At 37.9% G+C, this 24798-nt stretch overlaps 1 protein-coding gene across 1 annotated transcript in view; it reads left to right on the top strand.

The window, feature by feature from the left end:
• The window catches only part of LOC148843399 (alanine--tRNA ligase-like), a 42914-nt gene extending 18514 nt beyond the window's left edge, over window positions 1-24400 (top strand). The window contains exons 6-23 of the mRNA XM_088959975.1: window positions 5976-6105; window positions 7691-7787; window positions 7967-8087; window positions 9831-9890; window positions 16559-16609; window positions 16708-16803; window positions 17105-17206; window positions 17504-17626; window positions 19120-19263; window positions 19361-19432; window positions 19521-19596; window positions 19674-19816; window positions 19940-20048; window positions 20289-20476; window positions 23026-23115; window positions 23264-23446; window positions 23751-23939; window positions 24077-24400. Coding sequence (XP_088816101.1) covers window positions 5976-6105; window positions 7691-7787; window positions 7967-8087; window positions 9831-9890; window positions 16559-16609; window positions 16708-16803; window positions 17105-17206; window positions 17504-17626; window positions 19120-19263; window positions 19361-19432; window positions 19521-19596; window positions 19674-19816; window positions 19940-20048; window positions 20289-20476; window positions 23026-23115; window positions 23264-23446; window positions 23751-23939; window positions 24077-24148 — 2046 coding nt within the window. The 3' untranslated portion in view covers window positions 24149-24400. The remainder of the gene's footprint in view (window positions 1-5975; window positions 6106-7690; window positions 7788-7966; window positions 8088-9830; window positions 9891-16558; window positions 16610-16707; window positions 16804-17104; window positions 17207-17503; window positions 17627-19119; window positions 19264-19360; window positions 19433-19520; window positions 19597-19673; window positions 19817-19939; window positions 20049-20288; window positions 20477-23025; window positions 23116-23263; window positions 23447-23750; window positions 23940-24076) is intronic.
• Window positions 24401-24798: the final 398 nt, after the last annotated feature.

Here is a 24798-nt window from a genome sequence, read left to right as displayed (position 1 = left end):
ATCCAATTGGGCTAACCTGATCCAAGTTGCACCCCTAGTGGACTATCCCACCAATATTAGGGCCTCTTGTTGAAATCCCTATCATTGGAGCATCAATATATGTGAAACTCAAGGGAGAAGACCGAATTGGTGCCTCTTTCTACATGTTTGTTCTTATGTTATGTCTTGGAAGTGGAGAAATCTTTGGAGCTTTTCACAGATTACACTGGATGACATGTTGAGGAAGTGGGGTGAAATTGCAAGTTGCACACAAACTAAGTCAGCAATGAGTGTGGCTTGGACCCCTCCACCTAGTGGATTCGTGAAACTGACTTTGATGGGTGTAGCAGGGGAAATCTGGGACAATCGGGGATTGGGGGTGTTTTTAGGGATGGAAATGGGGTCATTTATGCCATCTTCTCAGGCCCAATTGGAGTGGGTGACTCCCTTAGAGCTGAGATCTTTGCAGTTATGGAAGGAGTCCAAAAAGCTAAGGAGTTGAACATCAGGAAACTCTTAATTGAAGGGGATTCAGAGGTGGTGATAGGGTGGCTGCTTAAAGATCACAATGGCTTATGGAAGTACAATAATGAGAGGAGGAAATTCAAGTGGCTGGTGCGGGAGATGGAAGTTAAGATACATTGGGTTAAAAAGATCGGTTAATTCCCTAGCTGACGGTTTAGCTAAACAAGGGGCAGAAAGGGAATCACATTTTGGGCCAAGCTGTAACTTTAGTGTGTTTTCTTTATTTTCTCTTTCTTTTTTCCTTTTCTTGAGGTTCTTTGTTGCTTTTGGAAGATAAGCGTGTTTGTCTTCCTTTTGTAAATCTTCTATTGATGAATTAATGAAAGTGTTATTGATCAAAAAAAAAAGTGGAGAAGCTACTTACCACATGTTAATTTCCCACCTCATCATGGTGGATATAGCATATGGGAATAGTTCTTTTCTCTTTTTGGGGAAGGATGAAATCTGCCTGATTTGGAGAGCCTTTTCAAATTTTCATTCTTTGCTTTACCAAGGAGAAGAGGGAAGATTATGTGAAACTACAAAGGGACAGCCATATTATGAACATTTAAGATGAGAGGCCTAGAGGGATGAACGAATTTTTAAGGGGAAGATGTGGTGTAGAAGTGTAACCCTTGAAGCAGCATGATCAAGGTGACTCATATGATTTAAACATTGCAACTATTTAAAAATACATCTTTGGAGACTTCTCTAGACAATGGCAACACAGATGGGGGGATTCTTAAACTCTAGATCTTGCATTTCTACTCAATGGAGATCACCTGAATCAAATCAGATCAAGCTGAACTTAAATGGCAGTAGCATGGGCAATCAGGGTCTGTATCCCTCAGGGTCTAGGAGGGATCTTCAGAGATAGTAGTAGCTCAACCCTAGCTTTATACTTGGAACAGAATGGACATAGAGACTCCACTTTAGCAGAATTGATGGCTGTTCTCCAGGGCCTAAGAATGACAAGATCAGTGAATTATTCTAAGGTGGTGGTGAATTGGTTAAGGGACAACAGTAGAGTCGCCTGGTAACATCAGTTTATCACGGAGCCATGGATGAAAAACATAACTTTGGGAGGGGGAGGAGAAGCATTGTAATTGGGTACATCGGCTAGCTATATGTGTGGCTGGTGCATTATATAGACAGTGTAAACAGAACTTAGTTGTTTTGGGGACAGCTGAGAGATTTTGAGTTTAGTGAGAAAGGGAATGGAGAGTGTTGGCTTAGTTGAGTATGGTGCTGAGGGTTATTTTTTGTCCTTAAGGATTATATTTCAGATTTGGTGCTGAGGGTTATTTGATGAGGAATATCCTTGAAGCTTTCAGTACTGATAGCCAAGAATATATAATACCCAACACTCTTCTGATCAGCTAATCCAAAGAGCTGCTTTTGTTCTCTGAAAAATTCTGAGGTTTCTCTCTACCAGAATTGTTCTCCAAAAGTCCTCTGGCCCTCCTGCTTTTGTTCTTCAATTGACACCAGCAGAGGTTTAGAACTCTGTAAAAGTAATTATATGCTTATTTTGTCTTCCTTGTGTAAGACACAATATACTTCATGGAGACTAAGTCCCATTGTGAGAGTTCTGGTTCTGCTACAGTGTTCAGTCTTTTAAAGAAAGACCTAACAGAAAAGTTACCCATTTTGTCCCTTCTCCCATCTCTTATCAAACATTTATCCAGCACAGTTCTTTTTTCTCATCTAAGAGGCGAAGACCCCCTTCTACTAAGACGGATGATGACTGACGGCCAGAGACTATCGGCCAACGGCACAATGGTTGATGTTCAACGTCAGCTAAAGGGAAGGAGAGTGGATGATAGGTGACGTCTACGGACCAACCATCAAAGGCAGCGAGGCTTCCAGAAGACAGAAGAAAGGCAAAGGGGAAGAAGGACCTCATTCTTTTGCCGTTGGTCGGAAGGGGGGCAAGTTAGAATGAAGGCGAACAATAAATCCTTCTTCCTGGAAGTGGAAGGGGGGGAAAGGTGAAGGAGAGGTTGTTTTTTCTACAATCATGCCTGGTGGGTATGTTCAACTGGAAGGGTTTGGAGGTAGAGGAGGTTCAGGTGTGGGTAGACAAGGTTTGGAATTGCTCGAAGGGTGTTGAGGCGAGAAGGCTGGATGGGATAGATGGCTTTTCTTCCTATCCTCCAAGGAGGAAGCTAGAAGAATCTTGAACATGGGTGAGATGTTGTAAAGGCATGCTACTTCATCTGGAGCCTTGGTTAGAAGAAACAGGAGTGTAGCAGAAAGCGGAGGACGTCCAAGGTTACCTTTGGATCAGAATTTACGGTTTTTCGCTGCATTTATGCAATAGAGAACTCGTTAAAAGGAAAGGGGACTTGTGCGGGGGATTCGTGGAAGATAAGAAAGTTTATCTTCCTCTCTGTAATTCTTATGTGATTAAGTAATGAAATGTTGTTATTGATAAAAAAAATGACGATAAAATCTATAGAGAATCCTTTGAATGTGTATGAATCAAGGTGCATTGGAACGGGGTGCCACATCAAGCGGTTAATATAGTGGTGGAGGGAGAAATGTTTGTGGTCACACTTTGGCCTGAAATCAAGACAGAGAAAATGAAGACACTGTCAGATTTTAAGGATGCGGTGCTAATAGGTCTGACTTTTGTGCAACAGGTGTTAGCAGGGAAACCACCTACAGGCAAAGGTAGAACACAATCGGATACTCTAGCAAGAGAGGGTAGATCATTTGGTACTATTGCAGTTGCAGTATAGGGGAGTGAGCAGATGGTGGAGTGGAGACCACAATCGTCGGAACCTCTGAGGAGGGGGGCTGGACTATAGTTGAACAAAGGAAAGGTAGAAGATGACTTCACAACCGTAGATTGACTGAGAGATCTAACGGCCAGAGAAGGGATTTGTCAAAGGAGGGGCAGAGGTCAGCCTTTTTTTCAAAATTCAAATCCTTCGATCCCCAATCTGGTCGATGTGGTGCTTTTAGATAAGTTAGCCGAGGCGGTTGCCTTACGGCTGAAGCCGAACCGGGCCGGATCTCTAATGGTCTTAGAGGACCGCAGTAATAGTAGTAAGACCCACTTCCTAACTCAAAACAAACCAGGCCTAATACGGTTTAAAATCCTAGTGAGGTAAAGTGGTGTTGGGCTGAAGTTAGACTGGGTGGAAGGTAGAGGGAAAGGCAAGGCACTGGTGGAGGTCACTTCTGAATCTTTGATTGAATTTGAAGACTTAGTAGGAGGGGAAAGCTTGAGTTTCCTAGACACATGGGGTGAAGAAGGGCATTGGGCTTATGAGAGGGTCTCGAAGATGCACTCAGGGGACAAAGTGCAACCAATACTATTGTAGAGGGACAGGAGCGGGGATGGGGAGTCTTCACTATTTCCAAGTTGAGAAATAGGGGGTCCATTGGCAGTCGAAGCGGTGCCTGCTTCAATCGGAGAGGGAGCACCGAATCAGGTTTCTGTGAAAGAGATTAACCAGTTGACACCTACACCAGTTCTCTCTCCCATAGACAGGCAAACATTTGGAGTTGCCGGTGATGACTGAAATGGCAGAAACCAATTTAGAGTCATCTGGTTTCCCCCCTCTTGCAGAAGCCTAGTTGCAGACGGCACTAGAACCACTAGCTGTTATTCTTCCGTCCAAGGAGGGCCAGCAGATGTGATCTCTTCAGGCGAACTTAAGGTATGCAGAAGATAGTGAAATCTCTAATTGGGTTTTGTCTAAATTTCTCATTTTTGGGGAGTTTTTGGGGGTTGCTTTTAAGGGCCTGGAAGAGGAAACAAAAGCCCTCTTCGTGGCCATTGAAAACCGATTCTTGAGAAGGGGAAGAAAAATAGAAAGCAGTCTAAGGAATTGCTGAGACTTGCTTGGGGTCTAAATGACAGTGCAGGAAGCACGAGGAAAAGTTTTAACTCCTCAAAAACTTTTTAATGGAAAGCTTAAAATTAATTTCTTGGGATGTCCGAGGGCTCGGCTCAGGGAGAAGAAGAATGGTAGTTGGGGGTTTTTTGAAAGAAAAGAAACCGGATTTTTTGCTGTTACAGGAGACAAAGCTTCAAAGCTGTCTTTCAGAGTAGTGAGAAGTGTTTGGTTTCAGTCCTTGTGATTGGCTCAAAATCCCCTGCTGTGAACATTGTGGGAGGAGTAGCTCTGATCTGGAACAACAGCACTTTCAAGCTGATAGACAAATTTGTGTGGACCTCTTCAATTTCTGCTAAGTTTCTCTGGGTCTGGGAGGCTAAGAATGTGCAATTTATAGTGACAGGGGTGTATGGGCAGGTTGACTATAACTTAAAGGATGCTCTTTGGGATGAATTAGATTATGTCAGAGGAATATGGGAAGGTCCTTGGGTGCTAGGGGGAGATTTTAATGCAATTCTCAGCCCTGTAGACAAAAGGGTTGTTACAGACTGAACAGAGGTATGAGAAATTTTAGGGACTTCATCCAAAGGTGGAAACTGATAAACTTGCCACTAGTAGGAGCAAAGTATACCTGGACCAACAATCAGGAAAACCCATCTTTAGTCAGACTGGACAGATTTCTGATTTCGCCTGAATGGGATGAAATCTTTCCATTCACAAATCAGGAAGCACTGACAAGGGTAGTTTCTGATCACATCCCCCTGATCCTGAGTACGGGAGGCTTGAAAAAGAACCCCCATCCCTTCAACCAGCGAGTTGAATTTCTTGATTCATTCTTTTAACAGCACACAACATCCTTGGGGTTCTTCAACCAGCCCACCACTACCTTGGAGTCCCCTTCAAAAGCGGCAAGTTGTTGTTTCCTAACAGAATCTCCAAATCCAAGAGGACCCGAATAAATAAGAACTACCTCTCCAAGCTCATTTCTCAGAACCCCTCTCAGACCCCCTCCCCCCATTCCAGAGGGCCATGGATTGCCCAAGCTGCCCCCATCAAAATTCAACTTCAGTAAGCCTTTAGATGGGGGAGACCACCTTATAAATGTCTTATTCTTAATAGAGGAGCAGCTTGCTACTGCTGATCAGTTCCTCCAAAAATCATTAAAGGAGAGTTGATGGAAAAGTTTCAAGGTCTTTAACCAATATTGTTGGTATTTCAACTCCATACCTTGGATCACCAAGGTTTCTTCAACAAGTTAGGGAGGGTGATTGGTGGTGGTGGTGTAGGTACTGTAACACGTATTTAGGGTTGATCATTTCTGTCTAGACCCTGCCATCGCTCAACCATATGCCATCACAAATTCTTAAAGCAAGTAGTATGAATATAGCAAAATAAAAGCATGTTTGTGATAAATAGAAATAATAAAGCTTTAAAATAAATTTGTGGTTGACTAGGTCAACTAGTCATTAGTGACTAATTACTAACATACCTAGTTGATTCTTAATTGCCCTAGGCAATGGGGGTTCATTAGTTGGCTAAACTACCTAGTCAATGGACTAGTTGACTACTGGTTGACACTTCTGTAACAATGCTAAGTTTAATGAGATTCATCCTCCCTATCTTTGTTTTGTCTATTTGTAGGCAACAGGGGCTCGGCTGTACTCAGGGAAAGTTGGCCTGGATGACGTGGACAAAGTTGATATGGCTTACAGAGTTGTAGCTGATCATATAAGAACTCTTTCATTTGCAATTGCTGATGGTTCTTGCCCAGGTAGGATTCTAAGTGATTTAACTTCAATTACATCTGCTTTTTGCTCTTTGAGATTTGTTTTTCATGAATCCCTTACATGTAACAAAAAAGGTAAAAGGAATCCAAATTCCACGAGCATTTTTCAAACATCCATAATAAGATCTTTATTCCACTTGGCAAAGGAAAGAAGAGAAGTAAATGTTGTTGTACATGTGTAATGGGAATTTCTTTTACTTGAGCTTAGCTCTGCCCATAGATTTATGTGTAAGAGAGACAAGTCATCAAATCCTTCTATTTCTTAAAGCATAATGAGTTGTTTTCTGAATGTTGGATGAGGGGTTGGATTGGGTAGTCAGAGTGTAACTGCAAGCATGATAAGATGATAGACACAGTTAATCACTTGTTTGAATTGAAGAAAACAATGACACAGTTAATCACTCTTCAACAGAGTGGAAGAACATGATGGATAGCTAGTGTTGGAGTCATATTCAACAGTGTGTCCTGCACTACAATGACACTATTTATAGACTCAATTTATGAATTTGGATGGCCCTTTACAGACTCCAGTTGTTTTAAAATTGACCCAAATCAACCCCTAATTGCTTTAGAACTAAGACAAACCATAGGGACACTAAAATAATGAATCCAACTCCTAAACATTTCTAATGACACTTTCCTAATCCTACTAACATTAATGTAAAGACACCATAAATTACTGAAGTAGTAAATTGCAAGTTTACTAAAAATAGTAATTTTGGAATAACAGTAAATTTCTGAAAAATTTTTTAGTCCTTCTTAAGATACTTGAAATTCAATAAAAGAATTGCATCTTTAAGAGTCTCCACTTGTAGTTTTGTCAATTCTCCCATGAAATTCCTTCAAGAAGAGAATGAGGCCAGAAGACTTTTTCAGGCCGTTTCTTCCTTATCTTCATATCTATTAGTTTTTTTTTTTTTTTTTTTTTGGGGGGGGGGGCTTCCAAAGAGGTTCAAATTGATCTAACCAAGTACACAGTACTGCATCAGAGAGGGCAATAAGGATTTTTTATCAACTTATCCTTATTTTTTCTCTTCTCAAAACCCATGGATGTTTTATATTTCAATATTAAAACCTTAAAACAAAACATACTAATAATAATATAAAATGCAGCCATAGTAATAATGTTATAGTTAGATGCTTTCTTGTGATTTTTTCACCTAGGCAGATGCCTAGTTCTCAAGATGGGCACCTTTCTATCATAAAGCATTCTGACTAGGCACTGTCTTGACAACCATGGGAGTTTCTTGTCCCACTACCAGAAAATGGCTTAGAATTACTTTTCATTGACAACTGTATTTGATAGCTGTGAAAGCAAAGGAGCTTGTTTTTCTACATGGTCAGGTTTCCTTTGGGCTTCACTATGTTTAAATTTCTATTTCTTTTTTATTTTTTGAAATTGTTGTCTAGCTTGCCATTCTTGTTCTTGGTGCTGTTCATTAGGGGTTTTGTCCTTTCAGTACCTTACTGTCTATTTTTAATTCTTATAATGATTTTCCCATTTCCACCAACTATGGTATTAGGAAAAACTCAACTTGTGCTTATGACATGATCCTGTTTTCATGTATAGGCAATGAAGGTCGGGAATATGTTCTTAGGCGTATTCTTAGGAGAGCTGTTCGCTATGGAAATGAAGTTCTAAAAGCTCAAGAAGGGTTTTTCAGTGGGTAGGAATGATAAGTTGTTTTTTTATATTTCTTTTTTTTTTCTTATATTCCTCTAGTATTTAAGAGTACCATCTTGTCCTATTGAGATTTTCGTGGACAAGGAATGTATAAACCAAAATGTTATTGCCAATTATCTTTATTATAACTGATTCTAATAATTGTATCATACTACTATCTAGGCTTGTCAATGTTGTGGTGAAAGTGATGGGGGATGTCTTCCCAGAATTGAAGCAACATGAAGTCAATATCAGAGACATTATTGCAGCAGAGGAGATAAGCTTTGGAAAGACATTACTTAAGGTAACAATTGTGATACATTAGTATGAATTATGAAGTTACATATTTTTTTTTATTTGTAACTAACAAATTTGTCTTTTTTCTTATTTGAATTTGTGACCATACTCTGGAACTATGTGGAGATTTCTCACTAATCTATCTATTTCTTTTGATTTCTCTATTTTCTTGTTATGCATTGTCTTTAGGATGTGGCCTGATTAGAGTCAAACCATGTGGGCATATTTGTAAATATTTCTTTTCCGGGGGCCTATTTGTATCTTTCTCTATATTCTTAATAACATTACCTTACCTTTTTCAAAAAAAAAAAAAAACAAAAAAAAAAACTATGTGGGGGTGCAAAACAGGTGGAGGTGGGGCCAACCTAACCCAACAAATCCCGTCCACGCTATATGTCAGGTTGAGCATGCAACTTACAACCTTATGTTGGGCTAATCCCAACCATGCGTGGGCTAATCCCAACATGTTACCTAATCAAATGAATTACAACTGAGCCCAGAAAACAATATTCCTATTCACCCCTTACCTAGCTAATCCATCTGCAAATGAATTTGCACTTCTCTTCACCCATGTGCATCGAACTTCAAGGTCTTTAGTTAGCCATTTAAATTTCCTCTTTTCATTGCTGTAGTTCCAGTGCCTAGAGTTGTATTCTTTTGACCAGCTCACTACAGTCTCAGAGTCTCCTTCTATAGTCAAGTTATTGACATTCATGTCTTTAGCCCTTTGTGACCCTTCCAAAGCTGCTAATACCTCAGCCCTCAAAGAATCTCCTACTTCAATTGGGCCATAGAACAATGCTGTCACATTCCCTTTTTTCATTCCTTAGAACTCCTTCAATACCTGAGGGCCCTGGATTTCCCATCCTACTTCCATCAAAATTCAATTTGATAAATTTGAGAGGTGGAGGGTTCCAGTAGTGACTTGAGGCCTTGTTCACTGAGGCTGAACTTGCAATTTCTTTCCATTTTCTTAGCAAATCGTCCATTGAGAATTCTGTAAACATATCCAGTGTTTTAAGCCAATGTATTACCCTTATATGAGTCACTTCTAGCACAACTTCCAGGCTTCTCTCCTTTTACGAGAAACTCCTTGAATTTCTCTCTTCCCATATAGTCTAGAAAACAGCAGCCCTGACACATCTCGACATGATCATTGCCCTTTTTGTTATCCAGTCGAAGGGAGAGGAAGTAAACAAGCTTTGTACATTCATTGGGGAAGTCCACCTTCCCAAATAGATTTTGCAAAATGACATGGAATTAGTAAGTGGTATCCAAACTCACCATCAGCTTTACAAAGAACACACCAGTGAGGAGACAAACATCTATCGGGCCTTTTTCTTTGAAGCAAATCACTTGTGTTAACTATTTCAAGGAAAGCTTCTCAACAGAAACTCCCAACCTTTGGAGGGATCGGTTGATTCTTTCCAGGAAATCAAACCTATATCTTATAATGGGCTTAACTGAATTGTATTTGGACTGTTAGATAGTGTATCACTGATTAGGTAGGGACTTGGGGTTACGCCTTGTAGACCCTAACACACCAAATTGAACCTTAGTTCAAAGTGCAAATCCTAGTTGTTCCAGGTTTCATCCTCGGTATCTCATATGACTATTGGCATTTGAGGATGAGAATATGGCACTAAACAGAACAGAATAGCTAAACAGGATTCATGTAACTGACCCCATATAGTTAGGATAAGGCTTAGATAATGATGATGATGACATTTGACTGACCATCTGTCTCCAGGGAATCGAGCAATTTAAGAAGGCTTCTCAGGATGTTCACGGGAAGATATTGAGTGGACAGGTAAGCAAATTTCTATTGCATGGCTTATTCTTGTGTTGCTCCTATGTTATGGACATGCGGCTTGCTCAGTACTTATTTTTTAATTTTTATTCAGTCAATGTATATATAAAAATGAATCCCATGCTATATACATTCTGTTTCCCTCAGTACAGCTTCTCATTGTATATAACATGTTTATTTACATGTTATATACCAAGTATTTCTTATAAGTTTGGTCTAAGAGTGAATTGATACTCCTTGGACTTCTTTCAAATGGATGTATCTGATTCAATGCATTTTTTTTTTTAATTTGTACATAGTACCCACTGATAACACATCACAGTTCTTTGAAATGCTTTGTCTTTTTTCCTTGGGGTGCGAAGAGTGGTTTTTTTGGTAATAAAATAAAAGGTTTTATTGAAATAAATAAGTGTACAAGGGAAGGTGACCAGTAGTCACCTGAGAAAACACACACACACACGCACACACACACACTACAACTCCTACAGAATCAGCCTGAACCTAACCAAGCAAAACCATGCCTTCCTCACACATAAAATAAACCCACAGAAACACTCACCTAAAACAAATCCTGCACCCAATATGATGGAATGCATCTACAAAAGCTTTCTTTCATAAAACACACCCCTCAGCAATTACAATAAACTCCAACACCCCAACCAGCTACAACCCCAAACAAAACTCTGAAGTAGTCTTTTTCTCATTCATTGGTACCTCAACTCTAATTCCTGAAATAACTGTCTTGTAGCATCTTCTCCACCTAGAACCAATAAGGTCAGCTGCTTGCAAACTTGGGCTCCAGTCTCAACAGTCTTATCCACATCCACTTTTTTTGTTTATTTTTTTCGATTGTTCTAACTCTATCAAGAACCATCTCTTCTCCTTCCCACTCTCCTTTCAGTTTCATCCTTTGAATCATCCTCCTCCCACAACCACACCTCCTCTTTTGACACAGCTTCTTCAGGATGAGCTTCAGAGGTAGAGACTGTGTTGCATTACAACAGTCTGGAATTTGGGTTGAGGGCGTCTCTCCAATTTGTACTTTCTTCAAAAAAGTCTTTCATTCCGTTCCTCCTATGCACCCTTTTAAATTTACCACTTGAAGCTGCACTAATGAGACCATTTTTCAGTCTAGAAAAAAACCTTAGTGATATGACTCAACTGTTCAATATTAGGCCCTGTTTGGCAACGTTCTGTGAGAGCGTTTCTGCTGTTCCTGGCATTCTCGTGGAACAGAAACATGTTTGGAAAGAAAATGAAAGAAACAAGACAAATTGATGTTCTCAAAGAACACGTTCTCTGGGAACGCGCGGTTCCCACAACATCCATGTCTAATAACGAACACGTGTGGAACGTTCTCACGTGAGATAAGGAATGCTATTGTCATTTCACGCAAAATATAAACTCAAGCCCTATATAGCAGTCCTCATTCGTTCAACCTCACTGCCGCTGCACAACCCAGAAGAGAGCTGAACTCCTGTGTCAAGAACTGGACGGCAATCGATAGGCACATCTCCGGTGAGGCAGCAAAAGGGGTTGCCGAACCTAAGTTGGAGAGGCTGCCTGAGAACGAGCAGCAGGTCAGCAGCAGCCGTCGAGTCTCTGTTGTCGGCCATCATTGGTTTCCTATGTTCAGCAGTCATTGAGTATCGATTATTGGCTACCAACAGGTCAGCAACAGCAGGTCATCAGCAGCCATTGTTGTCATTCAACCCATCAATGTCGGAACCCATCATAAAGATCCGATCTTGGTTTCCTCCACCTTGAAGAGTTGCTATGCATGGGGATGACTTCAATCTGCTAGCAGGAATGGAGGTCATTACCACCCAGAATTTGTTGTCGCCATCGCAGGACAATCCTTGACGCTCATCCCTCTCCTCCACCAATGCAGAATGTTCTTCTAGATGTCATGTCTTCCTGCCACGTGACACATTTTTTTTTTGTTAATTTTAGGTTTAATGCGGATGGATTTGCAGAACTGATGTTAAGAAATAGTTTCATTATCCAAACGCTGTTTCTGTTTATATAGAACAAAAATCCGTTCTCAAAGAACAATTTGCCAAACACCTCTACTATTCTTGAAGAGCAAGAAATAAAATTCTTGTTCTAGTACATGAATTTCCAAAAGAATAGGAACAGGTGGGAGTGTTGCCAAACAGGCCCTTAGTGTCCTGTTTTTTGGAATTACTAGGACTTTGGAAATAGGCTCGTCCTGCCTCACCTAAACTTCCTTTTCTGATTCCTGCCTCTTTCTACCGTGTAGAAGATCAAGACTGTAATCAGTCTTGAATCCTAAAAGGTTTTAGGTTTGTAAAACAGAAGAGAAGATGAGAGAAAAGGAGAGAATAGAAGAGAAGCAAGAGAACACAAGTTGCTGAAAGGAGGGACAGATTCTAACTCATCTGCCGCCGCCACTTCAACTTAATATTTATATGTTATGCTAGTTACAGGAAAGGACACATCTGCCCTTGGTGTTTACATCATAACACTTAACAATATAAAACTGAAAAGTAAATAACAACTAGAATAACAGAACTATAATAACAAATACACTAGGTACATTCTGCCCTACGGACAGTGGGGGGCCCACATCAGTTTCTCTACATACCGAATTCTGATTAGCTGAACGCGATGGCTGTTCAGCGGGCTGTGGAACCAATGATGAAGTTCCACGCCAGTAATAAATTCATGGGCCCCATTGTGAAAGGTGCAGGTCCCATGTATTTTATTACTGGCATGGAACCTAATCATTGGTTCCACAGCCTGCTGAACAGTCACTGCGTTCAGCTAAACCTTGCTCCTTTCTACCCAGATCTTCTCCCACCTTCCCCACAAGAACATCTGAAAAAAAAAAAGTCTTTTTCCCTTACATCCTTGCTATTTTGAGTACCTCCATGAATACACTCACAAGGTCTGCAGTGTGCGTCCTTGAGATTTTCAGCTCTTTCTTTTTCTTTAATCCTTATTCATCTCAGTCCCTTCAAAATCTAACACTGCCACATTGTTCTCCTCCATAAGAGCAACAACAGTCTCTTGTTGAGATTTGAGTAAACCCATAAACCTGGAATAAATCTTCCTTTCCTTTGATGCCTCAATACCCCAACCTGTTTTCCAGGAAATGGGATTCAGTCAGTGCAAAGCCCGTTCAAACAACTATCATAGCCTTGCATTGGGAATATCTCCCCCATGAAATAAAGCATAGAAGTACGGAGATGTTCCCAATGCAAGGCTGTAAAGGCTGTTCGAACAGTGTCCAAACGGTTCTTACACTGATTGAAGCCGATCTCGTTTTCCAGACCGTTGAGCCAAGAATTCATTAACCTGAGCCTTTCCTTAGTGTCTTCTGAGGAGAGATCCTATCCAGGGCATCATTCTTTACCCTCTCTTCCAAGAGTGGTCTGGGTCATATGTTAATTTCACTGTGGCAACATTTCTCTTTTCCTACTTGACAGTTATGGCCTAAACCAAAGTACATCTTTCTTTGTTAGAGTTGGTTGGCTGCAGTGATTTAAAAGGTGCGCCTCAAGCGTGCCTAGGTGCACAGGCGAGGCACATTTTGGGATATGCGCCTCGCCCAGGTCCTAGGTGCACCTCTTTCAAAAGGCGCACGCCTGGTGTGCCTAGGCGTGTGCCTTTTGAAAATTTTGCGCTTTTTTCTTTTTTTTTAGTCTAACAGTTGGGCCAGGGGCTTTGCCCCCGGACCCCCGACCACGCCCCTCGATGCAAGCCCGAACAAGTCTGTGTTAGGGTGTGAAGTTCTTATTTCTCACATAAAAGATAATGATTTTACAACTTTCATTGCCTTTTAAGAAATTTTATTGCAATGAATGAATGAACAACATAGCATGCCCCCGGACCCCCTATTTGCTTATGTTGTTCATTCATTCATTGCAATAAAATATCTTCTTAAAAGGCAATGAAAGTTGTAAAATCATTATTTTTTATGTGAGAAATAAGAATTTCAGACCCTAACATAGACTTGTTCGAGATTGCCTCGAGGGGCATGCTACAAAGGCGACTCATAGAATCAAGAATGCAATATGTTTTACATCACATTAACTACTCGAAGCAATGCAATCAAGGAAAAAAAGAGATTGTGGGTTTTACATGCTTGAAAATGCTTTATATGTTTGCTTTTATTTTTAAATTTTCATTTGATTACACTTTACATGTTATGTTTGTGTATTTTAATTTTAGATAATAGGTTTTTTAAATAATTTATTTTAAAATTTAAGTTTATATTTTTATTAACATTATGTTTAATATTTTTTAATTTTTTTGCATTTTTTTTTTAAATTTTTGGCATTTCTTAGGAATTTTCTGACTTTTTTATTTTTATCCTTTTTTTGTAATTTTGCGCCTTTCTTAAAAAGGCGTGCGCCTCACCTTGCGCCTTGCACCTCAAGCACAAATTGGCCCTTGCGCTTTTTTTGCGCCTTGTGCTTTTAAAACACTGGTTGGCTGTTCATAATGTATTTAGAAATGATATTTTTTCTTCTTCCTTTTTGAGGGTGGACTCTTTTGGGGGTCCATTTTGGGTAGTCTTGTACAGTTTCTCGTTGTACAAAGGACCTTGATCAGGTTTTATTTCAATATACTATACTTTGCCTTTTTCATAAAAAAAATGCAATAAGTACAGAATTAAGAAATCATCATAAATAATTAAAGGAGACTAGACAACAAAAAAAATAATAACAGAACAGTATAACACATTCAATGGTTCAATATAAAAATATAAAATATAAATATAAAAGAATTAAAGAATATGATTATGAGGACAACCTATACAACATTAACGAATTTAAAAGACACTTACCTCTTGGTATCGGTATCCTCTCCATGGCTCACACCGTCACCCTCACACATAACAAAATCAATATAAAAATTAATCATTTATTGTAATAAGCAAGTAAGGAATCAGATTTGAAAAATATTTCAAAAAACAAGCTATATATTAAGTATTTAAATATGCAATATCAATTTTCTAATGTAAAAAAAAAGGTTCTTTCATCAATCATCACATCATTCACAAAGCACAACCTATACAAAAAGCAAGTTTACTGCCTATACAAAAACCTCAAAATCATATCTCATATGTCCATTGACTCCGTTTGGTTGCCTTGGGCCACTTGGCTCGTAACTGTGAAGTTGAGCTTGAACTTCTAGATCTTGGATATCTTAGTGGCTCTTCTACTCCATAAGCACGAGCAACATCTCCCCATGTCAGTGAATTACTATCAAACACCAAATCATCATCAACCCCATCCATCTCTCCCAATAACCACTCATTACTCTCATCAATATCTTTTAGAGAGATGGGATCGGTGTAACTGTGTGAATCAAAAACTCTCTTTCAGCATCTGGTTGAACTTAATAAACCCCAAATCATTTAATCGCTTTTGATCCAAGCGATTCCTCTTTTGGTATGAATCTGTGAATTCATAAAATAGCATTGAATTACTAAAAAATTTGAAATTTAAATGTAAAATATAAATATAAGATAAATTATTACACAAGTAAATTTATTAAAGACATGCTCAAACACACTCCAGTTCCGCTTGCAACAACCAGATGTACTGCATGTTAAACTAGGAATTTTGATAGCAATTTTTTGTAGATTTGGAGCTGAAGCACCAAATGCTTTCCACCAATCAGCTGAAAAATATAAATATTAACTAAATTAGAAAATTGGCTAAATAAAAATAGCAATTATTAAAAAAACTAAACACAAATATTAATTGACTATATATAGCTAAACAAGGGGCTTCTCGGGTTTCTTTGTATTGGGCTACTTTATAAACTGCAATCTGATAAGAGTTTGGGTTTGGAATCATCCTTGAGGGAAGGTAAAGTATTTCATTAAAGAAGAGAAGGAAGTACAGGGAGCCTGCACAGCAAAGATGCTGAGCAGGAAATCAAAAAAAAAAAAAAACTTTGTACATCCCAATGGTGATTGTACCATTTCTAACCCCCTTTAATAAAAACATCATTCATTTATCAAAAAAAAAAATCAACGAATAAAAAAACAGAAAGAATGCACAAATTTTCAAAAGGTGCATGCCTGGGCTGAAGCACAAGGTGCACCAGGCGACCTTTTGAAAGTGTTGTGCCTAGGACCTAGGTGAGGCGCATACCCTCAAATGCACCTTGCCTTGTTTTTAACTCCTCTGCCGATTATATTATCTTCCTTATTGATGCGCCTATATATCCAAGAGCCTGCATTGTTTTTGTTAGCCAACACAACTGTTTTAGAGTTTCCTTCTACTGTTTTCTAACTCTACAAAGAGAATATGGATACTCTTGGTCCCTATCCCTTGAAATAAGATGCTCAAAAGTGAGAGCTTTGTCCACTTTTCTGGCCACATGGAGATATTTCACCCCTTTCATTTTAATTATGTTGTTTTCCTTAAAGCTGATAAGATCATCATACTATTATTTATTGTAATGAGTAATTTTCATAGAACTGAAAGATACAGATTAGGAGATGTTTAAGTTTATCAAACTTGTTCAATTAACCCATATAGAGATGTACAGTCACTCACTGTATGGGGAATTTCCTCCTCTTTTACCACAGAAATATAGTTGTCATTTGCCTTCTCTAAAAAAAAAACAGTATCATTAATTCTGAGTTTCTTCTGTACCTGACTATGCTAATCTATTAATTTCAGGATGCATTTGTCTTATGGGACACCTATGGATTTCCACTGGATCTGACTCAGGTGTGTAGAGTACAACCATTTCTCTTGTTATACCTTTTCCTTGGGCTTGTATGGGTGTGAGTCTCACTTTCATATCTACTTACTCTTCTTTTCATCAGCTGATGGCAGAGGAAAGAGGTCTTACAGTAGATGTGGAGGGTTTTAATACTGCCATGGAAGAAGCAAGAAAAAGATCTAGGAGTGCACAGAATAAGGTATGGAATCATTACCTCATTAGTCTCTTCTCTATATTTATTTTACCTTAAAAACTTTGGACTAGACTGATCTTTAGATGCTTTCAGATGGCATGGTATGTTATGCTATTACATAAGCAGGGTATCATTACCTCATTAGTCTCTTCTCTATGTTCATTTTACCTTAAAAACATTGGACTAGACTGGTATATTTTCCTAAAAAACCAGGGAATGAATTCATAGTCAACTTATTTGGTTTGGTTAAATCTCTTTTTTTTGGGTTTTTTTTTATGCTGTTTGTTGTTACATCAATTACTTGCAGCAAGCTGGTGGTGCAATTGTAATGGATGCTGATGCCACCTCTCAGTTGCACAAGAAAGGAATATCTCCAACTGATGACAGCAGCAAGTTTATATGGTTCCAGGTTAGTGAAAATACATGGTTGTGGATTTTACCTACAGGAATTGGTTTCATTTGATCTGATATGAGAGGAAATTGATATTAAGTACTATAGGGAAATTGAGTCAACCTATCTGTACATATAATCAATGTTAACTTTCATCATTTTGGTTCGAGTCATTTTAATTGTCTTGGTTGGACAATTTAATGTTGTCTTGATGTCTTCCATGGCTAAGGTTTCTTGTGTTTAATGAAACGTTTGCTTTGACATGGATAATTCATCCCTTGAGCACAACTTAAGTTTTTCTTTTTTGAAATTCAGGATCATGAAAGTGTGATAAAAGCCATTTATACTGGAGCAGAATTTGTGGAGAGTGCCATTGCAGGTGATGAAGTTGGTGTTGTTCTAGAAACCACAAGTTTCTATGCTGAACAAGGTGGACAGGTACTGTACGCCCTACCATGTAACCCTGTTTTGAAAAATAATGTGTTAGTTTAATCTACCCTGATATATTGTAAATAAGGATGTATATTGCAGAAGAGAGATGTGTGTGTATACATACATACGAGTATATATATATATATATAACCATAGACATTTACTATGTACACATTCACATCATTAGAACCAAATTGGAAATCCTTCAATGAGACCAATGTTTTAAAACACGGAGGCATGACGCGAGGCGTTCCACTACCTAGAGGCGTGAGGCATGGTTCAGAACGCAAGAGGCGTAAGCCTCCTTAAGAGGAGGGGGGTTAGGATGAGGATGAAGAGGAAGGGGGATCTCATTTTTTCTTTATTTTTAATAAAAATCTTTTATATTAAGAAGAATAAAGACGTGCATAACAAATTGGGCTGCATCGAAAAGGGGGCAGGCAGGTCTGGGGGGCAGGGGACAAAGTGGCAAAGGCAAACCACTTTCTTTCCCCTTATCTTTTCTTCCCTTTCCTTTTCTCTTTTTTTCTTCTCTTTCTTTTTCTTTCCCTTCCCTTTCTTTTCCTTTCTTTTTTTCTCTTTTTTTTTTTTGTCTTTTTATATAAGATGTGCATGAGGCATACACCTCTAGCACGCCTCATGAAAAAAGCGCAAGAGGCGTACACCTCTTGCACCGGAGGCGTACGCCTCAGAGGTGTCAGCACCTCTGGCATACGCCTCAGGGCGTTTTGGGAGCGCCTCCAGGTGTACGCCTCCCACGCCTTCTAAAACACTGATGAGACATAAGTTGGCAAGGGCATCCAGGGGACATTAAAATAGGAACAAAGATGAACAACCTGACACATGTAAAATAATTGGTATAGATATGTATGCCAAAGGTTAGGGTGGGCCTTGGTGCAACTGTTGGGTTACTCCATTGTGACCTGGGTGACCAGGGTTCAAAGGAAACAACCTCTCTGTATGTGCAGGGGGTAAGACTGCGTACTTCTGTCTCGCCCCAGACCCCACATTGGCGGGGCCTTGTGCACTGGGCTGCCCTTTTTTATATGTACGCCAAAGGTAAAGAATGATACAAATGAAAAAGATTTTGAGTTCGATTTCTGTTTTTTGAGTGTTCTTTTGGTTATTCTTCTGTGAATTCCTATTTTTAAAGAAGATAGTGTGCAGACAACACTGTCACTACATGAAAATTACTTGATTGTAGAAGATAGTGTTTACTCTTACTTTGCTCCTTCCCTTCTGAATGATTTTGGATGTTTTCTTTAACTCTTTATAATTTTTGTGAATTCTGAGGACCTAATGTCAGTTACCAATAATTTTAATATGAGAAGATTCAGGAATTTCCTTCTGAAGGACATGTTATTGTTCACTAGTTAGTTATGGCCATCTTTACTATATTCCTTTTACCCCTGCATCTTTGTCCGTTTACCCTGCTGACATATTGACTTGTGCAATATGCCTCAACAATCTGCCTTTGATATGTGTTGATTTGTTTTCAGATATTCGACACCGGATCACTTGAAGGGTCCTTTGGATCATTTCAAGTTCTTAATGTTCAAATTTTTGGAGGTTTTATCATCCACATTGGTTCTATTGCTGGAGGAACTGGCAGGTTCACTGTGGGTGATAAAGTAGTCTGTAAGGTGAAACATTCTATTCATCCTAGCTATCCTATTTTAAGTTTTCTTTTCTTTGGTTGTTGTAGTTGTCACCATCTGCAGTGCTTGATGACATGACCAGGTAGACTATGACCGGCGGACTCTTATTGCCCCTAATCATACCTGTACCCACATGCTGAACTTTGCCCTCAGGGTATGCCACAATCACTTCAATACGTGCCTCTGAACTTTGTTTATCTGTTTGTATTTGATTCTCTACATTTTCTATGCTACGAATGCAGGAAGTGCTTGGTGATCATGTTGACCAGAAGGGATCTATTGTTCTTCCTGAAAAATTGCGATTTGATTTTTCCCATGGTAATAGTTTATTCCATCATATGGATCCATTCTAGTGCATAGACTTATTTCTGAAGCACCCTCAATATTTTTAACAGGCAAGCCTGTTCATCCTGATGATTTGAGAAAGGTTGAGTCAATTGTGAACAAACAAATAAGAGATGAATTAAATGTGTTTGCCAAGGAGGTAAACCTTGCTGATGCTAAACGTATAGCTGGTTTACGAGCTGTATTTGGGGAAGTAAGTTCCTTTTTTCCTCTCATCATTGTCCTGTTGAATTTGGCAAGAAACAAGTTAACATTAGCATATCAGATCTAATTATTGATTGGTTTATCTATTTATTTCTGCTATGTGCTGATGTAGGTATATCCTGACCCAGTCAGGGTTGTGGCAATTGGTAGAAAAGTGGAGGATCTTCTTGCTAATCCAGATAATAAAGAATGGTCATCAATCTCAACAGAACTTTGTGGAGGTTAATGCCATTTCATAATATAATCTTCCTTTCATGTGTAACTTTTTATTGCTCTTCATGGCAATTTTTGATGCATGTCAAAGTCTTCACTTGGTGCTAGTGTCCTACAGGACTAAACTTGTCATTCTGTTGTTTTTTCCCTGTACACATGCATACAAGTTTGTAGTTGTGGAACCTTCGTACTGTGTAGTGAATTCCTTTTAATGTTATTTTGGAACCTGATTATGTGGACATATCCAGGGACCCATATATCAAATACACGAGAGGCTAAAGCTTTTGCTCTTTTATCTGAGGAGGGAATTGCTAAGGGTGTCCGAAGAATAACTGCTGTTACAACTGATTGTGCTTTTAAGGCAATAGAATCGGCACGTTCACTAGAGCAGGAGATCAGTGATGCAGCTAAATTAGATGTAAGCCAGATGGAGAAGGTAGCCACCGAATTCCTTTTCACCCTAGAATGATATAACTATGCATTGCGGAACATTTTAGCCACTGAAATTCCTTTTTATCATGGAAATATATAACTATACAGTTATAACTGTATGCTGTATTTCAATGTGCATTCTTCCTTTTTATCTTGTGTGGGCAGCATGTCATGTTTCACAATTTGCAAGAATCCAATTGATGAATTCTATTATTTCCTTTTTTTTTTTTGAAGTTGATATCGAATTATCGTGCAATCAGTCGAGATTAACCAACATTAATACATTTTGAGTTGTTCCTATGAAAATTTTATGGGATCTGTGTGGTCCACGATGATTCAGTGGAAGATGGATACAGATATAAGGAACTTGTAAGTATGCTACTAGTTGAAAAAATTAAGGCCAAATTTTAAAATTTTAGTGTCAATGGAACTACTATTCATATAAGAATAGGAAAAATGGTTGAAATATCAGAACTGTTGCATAGAAATACACTTAGAAGTTATAGAAATATTGAAAACAATGTAAATCCTTGCAAATATTCTGTGATATTTTAAATTTTTAATAGATGATAAAATGTACAGTTATGAGAATTGTTTCTTAGAAACATTTTCTGTTAAAATATATTTAGTAATATCATATTTTCTGTTAAAAGTTTGTTTGGGGTGTAAGCTGGTAATCTAGGGCTCTAAGTATGCAGTTTCTTACTGTATAGGAGTGGGACAGACCTAATTTTGGGGGCCATGCTTATTGTATTCTCCCCGTCTTTCATTAATATGTTGTTTTTTTCAATTGAAATTGAAAAAAAAAAAACAAATGACAACAGAAGCATAAATGCACACTTTTAAATTATAGTGTTATCATCAAGTATAATATAAAAACTAGGAATATAATGTAAATAGACAAAAGTATATTCCATTGGATAATCCAACTAAATATATATTTTGACAACAAATCACCAATTATGTGAATTTATACTAAATTAACTGAAGTAATGGAAGATTAGTTGTATAAAAAATAATAATATATATATATATATATATATATATATATATATATATATATATATATATATAAACGTATATTTATATGATGACCTTTACTAATCCACTCTTGTCTATTTATTTTGAAGTTTGTCAATAGGGCTTGAAACTGAAATATGTCAATCAACATTTCCAGCATATTTCAATGCTTGTACCCATGATTAAGGCCAATATTTTTCTACATGGAACTTTGAGAAGCCAAGCTTCTTTTGACCCATTGAAGATGACTTTGCTGTATGTTTCCTGTGTAAAGTCATGGCAGTTGATAGAACTAGATCACTTCTTATGTTTGGATGTATGGATCAACAAAAACCTGCCATATAATTTTATTCGTCCACTGTGTCCAACTCAAGGTGGAGTAAGTGAAAAACTTTTACAAAGAAGAGCTCATAGAGAAGATAAAGAGAAAAGTGAAGAGAAAGGAAATTCTCATATTTCACTTGACTCAGCACAAAAATAAAACCCTGAGTATGCAATTCATTGTACATATCCCACATTAAAAAGAAAAGAAAGGGATCTTTAACTACTACTAATTGTCTTTAAAAAATTCTTAATTGGATTTGAATATTTCACTTGTAATTTGAATAAAGAATCTAAATAGAGTTGGAATTTTCAAACTAGCTTAGGTGCCAAAATTGTAGCATTGTGGCATGATTTTATATTCTTGATATATTTATCAATAAAAGGAAGAGTATGTATTTAAGTCTCATCCAATATATCATTTTCCTAGCTAATACTTCCTAAGGTAACTTGCAAAATTTCTTTTTCCTGTCGCATTCAATGGATTTTTTAATGTTTGCAAATTTTAATGGTGAAATTTGTTATAATATACCATTTTTTCTGTCCACAGAATATATGAAGAAATTGGTAGGATATACTGTATGTAGCTAGTCTGTGCGCAGTTTGTGCTGTTGGCACTGTCAGAGCATGTAATATAGTAGGATTAGGATGGTGAAGCATTTTGAATGGTGGGAGACTGGGAGTTTCATGATGCCATTAGTAACATGGGCACAAAACTCACAATTTCCATTTTCCAATATATTAATGGGCTATTTTTGTTTCATCAATGTTTTACTTACACCATTGCCCCTTTTGTGTATACGTGAAGTGGATCCATATGAAGCCTTTTTTAAGTGATAGGCCTCAATGGAGACTAAAACTCCTGTAGTTGACAAAGAAAAGTCATTCCATCCACATGAACTTGTTAAAAAGGCCACTAGTCACTAGAAAATACTTGTTTTTTTTTCTGAATATTCAAAAATGTCATGGACTATCATTAAGAAGTTCTTGATTACAAATAAATTGGACATTGGATTTTGCTACAGTTACCTTAATTTTGCTCCTATAAGAATGACAAAAATTTGCTTCTATCAGAACTAAAGGATCTATTTAGATGCAATTTTTTATTGATACCAGTCTTTAACTAGGCTAAGTTTCAAATTTTCTTCTCCGTGGACAACATTATGTATTCTTTGAAAATGCAGTCTGATTTGAATGTTTTCATGTTGCCAGAAAGTTGCTTCTTTGAAAAGTCACGTACAATCGGCAGCTATTCCAGCAACCATGAAAGCAGATCTTGGAGCCAAAATTTCTCAACTTCAAGTAAATTTTCCCTTAAAATACTGCACTAGTTTCTCTTTCAGAGAGAATTTCTCTAGTGTCAGAACTCAGAACATCTTTAATTGCTAACTTTAAATCTTGGGTTAAAGGAAACTGTTTTTTTTTTCCTTTTTTTTATTTTTTATTTCAGGATCAAGTTAGAAAGGCAACAAAGAAGATTGCACAAGAAAATATTCAAAAAGCTACAAAGACAGCTGCTGAAATGGCAGATATTGCTGCTACCAATGGAAAAGCCTTCTGCATCTGTCGTGTCAATGTTGGTCTGGATGCAGCTGCAATTCGTGAAGCAGTTATCAAAACTATGGACCAGAAGGTTCTTGTTTGCGGCTTATGACTTTTCCATTATTTTTTGTAGAATTATTTTCAAAGATTGTCAGTGAAAAAAGCTAGGTTCGTTCTGAAAAGGTGGAGAATACAAAGTCTTTACCCTATTCTCATCAACCTTTACCACCAACAAATGTGTGGATGCATGCATGCACATGCACCAGTGGCATGTGGGAACCCCCCTTCCTCCAGATGCTTGCTAGAAATAAAACAACTAAATGGAAACGTGGTTATTCGATTCACAAGCATGTCTTAGGTTTATTGACTCCAATTAACTATCTTTGGATGCACAGGGTATGTCAGTTATGATATTCAGTACAGATGAGACCACGAACAAAGCTGTGGTGTGTGCTGGGGTTTCTGAGAATGGTAGTAAGAGCAAGGATTTAGATTTGTTAGAGTGGTTTACAGCTGCAATGGAACCTCTCAAAGGACGAGGTGGTAAAGGAAGTGTTGGCAAACGTTTCTATGCTCAAGGACAGGTAAGTTCTTTCATATGGTTTAGGGTCCAATTTCTTGGGAAACATCATTTTTTTCACTTATGGTAAAAGGGATTTCTTCTATAGCTCCTGTCCTCGTTATTTCTGCCAATCCAACTGTATTGATTACTTTGTTTCAGGGGACAGATGCATCACAAGTTCAGCAGGCCATAGAAATTGCAACAGCCTTTGCATCAATGAAATTGAAATAACAAACACTAGTCATTCTGCTCTTGCCAGCAAAACTAGAAGTTCCTTTCATTATACTTGATGCTGATTGATAGTGAATCAGAAATTTGAAGCAATAGGGGAAAAGGGACCATAATGAAGAAAAAAAGTGAAAAAGAAAATATGAATTGTTTTATCTTGAATGATTATTATTTTTTCCTTGAATAGATTGTGAAAGTAAATATTCATGTGAACAGATGATAGCTTATATTTACAAAGATTTTATTTTGCTAGAATTTTGAACATAATTTACTGATTGGTTTTGATAATGAAGAACTGTGAATATTCTGTCAGGGAAATTAAATATAAATAGGAGCAGATTTGTTCAGCACTTGGAGCTTGGAAAAAATGGCAACGAACTTAATTTACTGATTGGTTTTGATAATGAACTGTGAATATTCTGTCAGGGAAATTAATTGTAAACAGGAATAGATTTGTTAAGCACTTGAGAGCTTGGAAAAAATAGCAAGTCACTGTATTTTCATGTTCGGTATTGTTGATATGTTGATACGCAGGTTGTGGATTTGGGGCATGCAATTTAAAATCGAACAAATATGGCCTTTGGATTGGGAAACAGTATTTCTGTAGTGGAGCCTTAATAAACTAGTTTATTGATTGTAGAAGATCAAGTTAT

The sequence above is a fragment of the Nelumbo lutea genome, chromosome 8 (genome assembly GCF_056320005.1).
Source record: "Nelumbo lutea isolate HS-2025 chromosome 8, American lotus-T2T, whole genome shotgun sequence".
Taxonomy (NCBI): Eukaryota; Viridiplantae; Streptophyta; class Magnoliopsida; order Proteales; family Nelumbonaceae; genus Nelumbo; species Nelumbo lutea.
The sequence above is the reverse complement of the archived record's forward strand: the minus strand, read 5'-3'. Positions and strand labels throughout refer to the sequence as shown.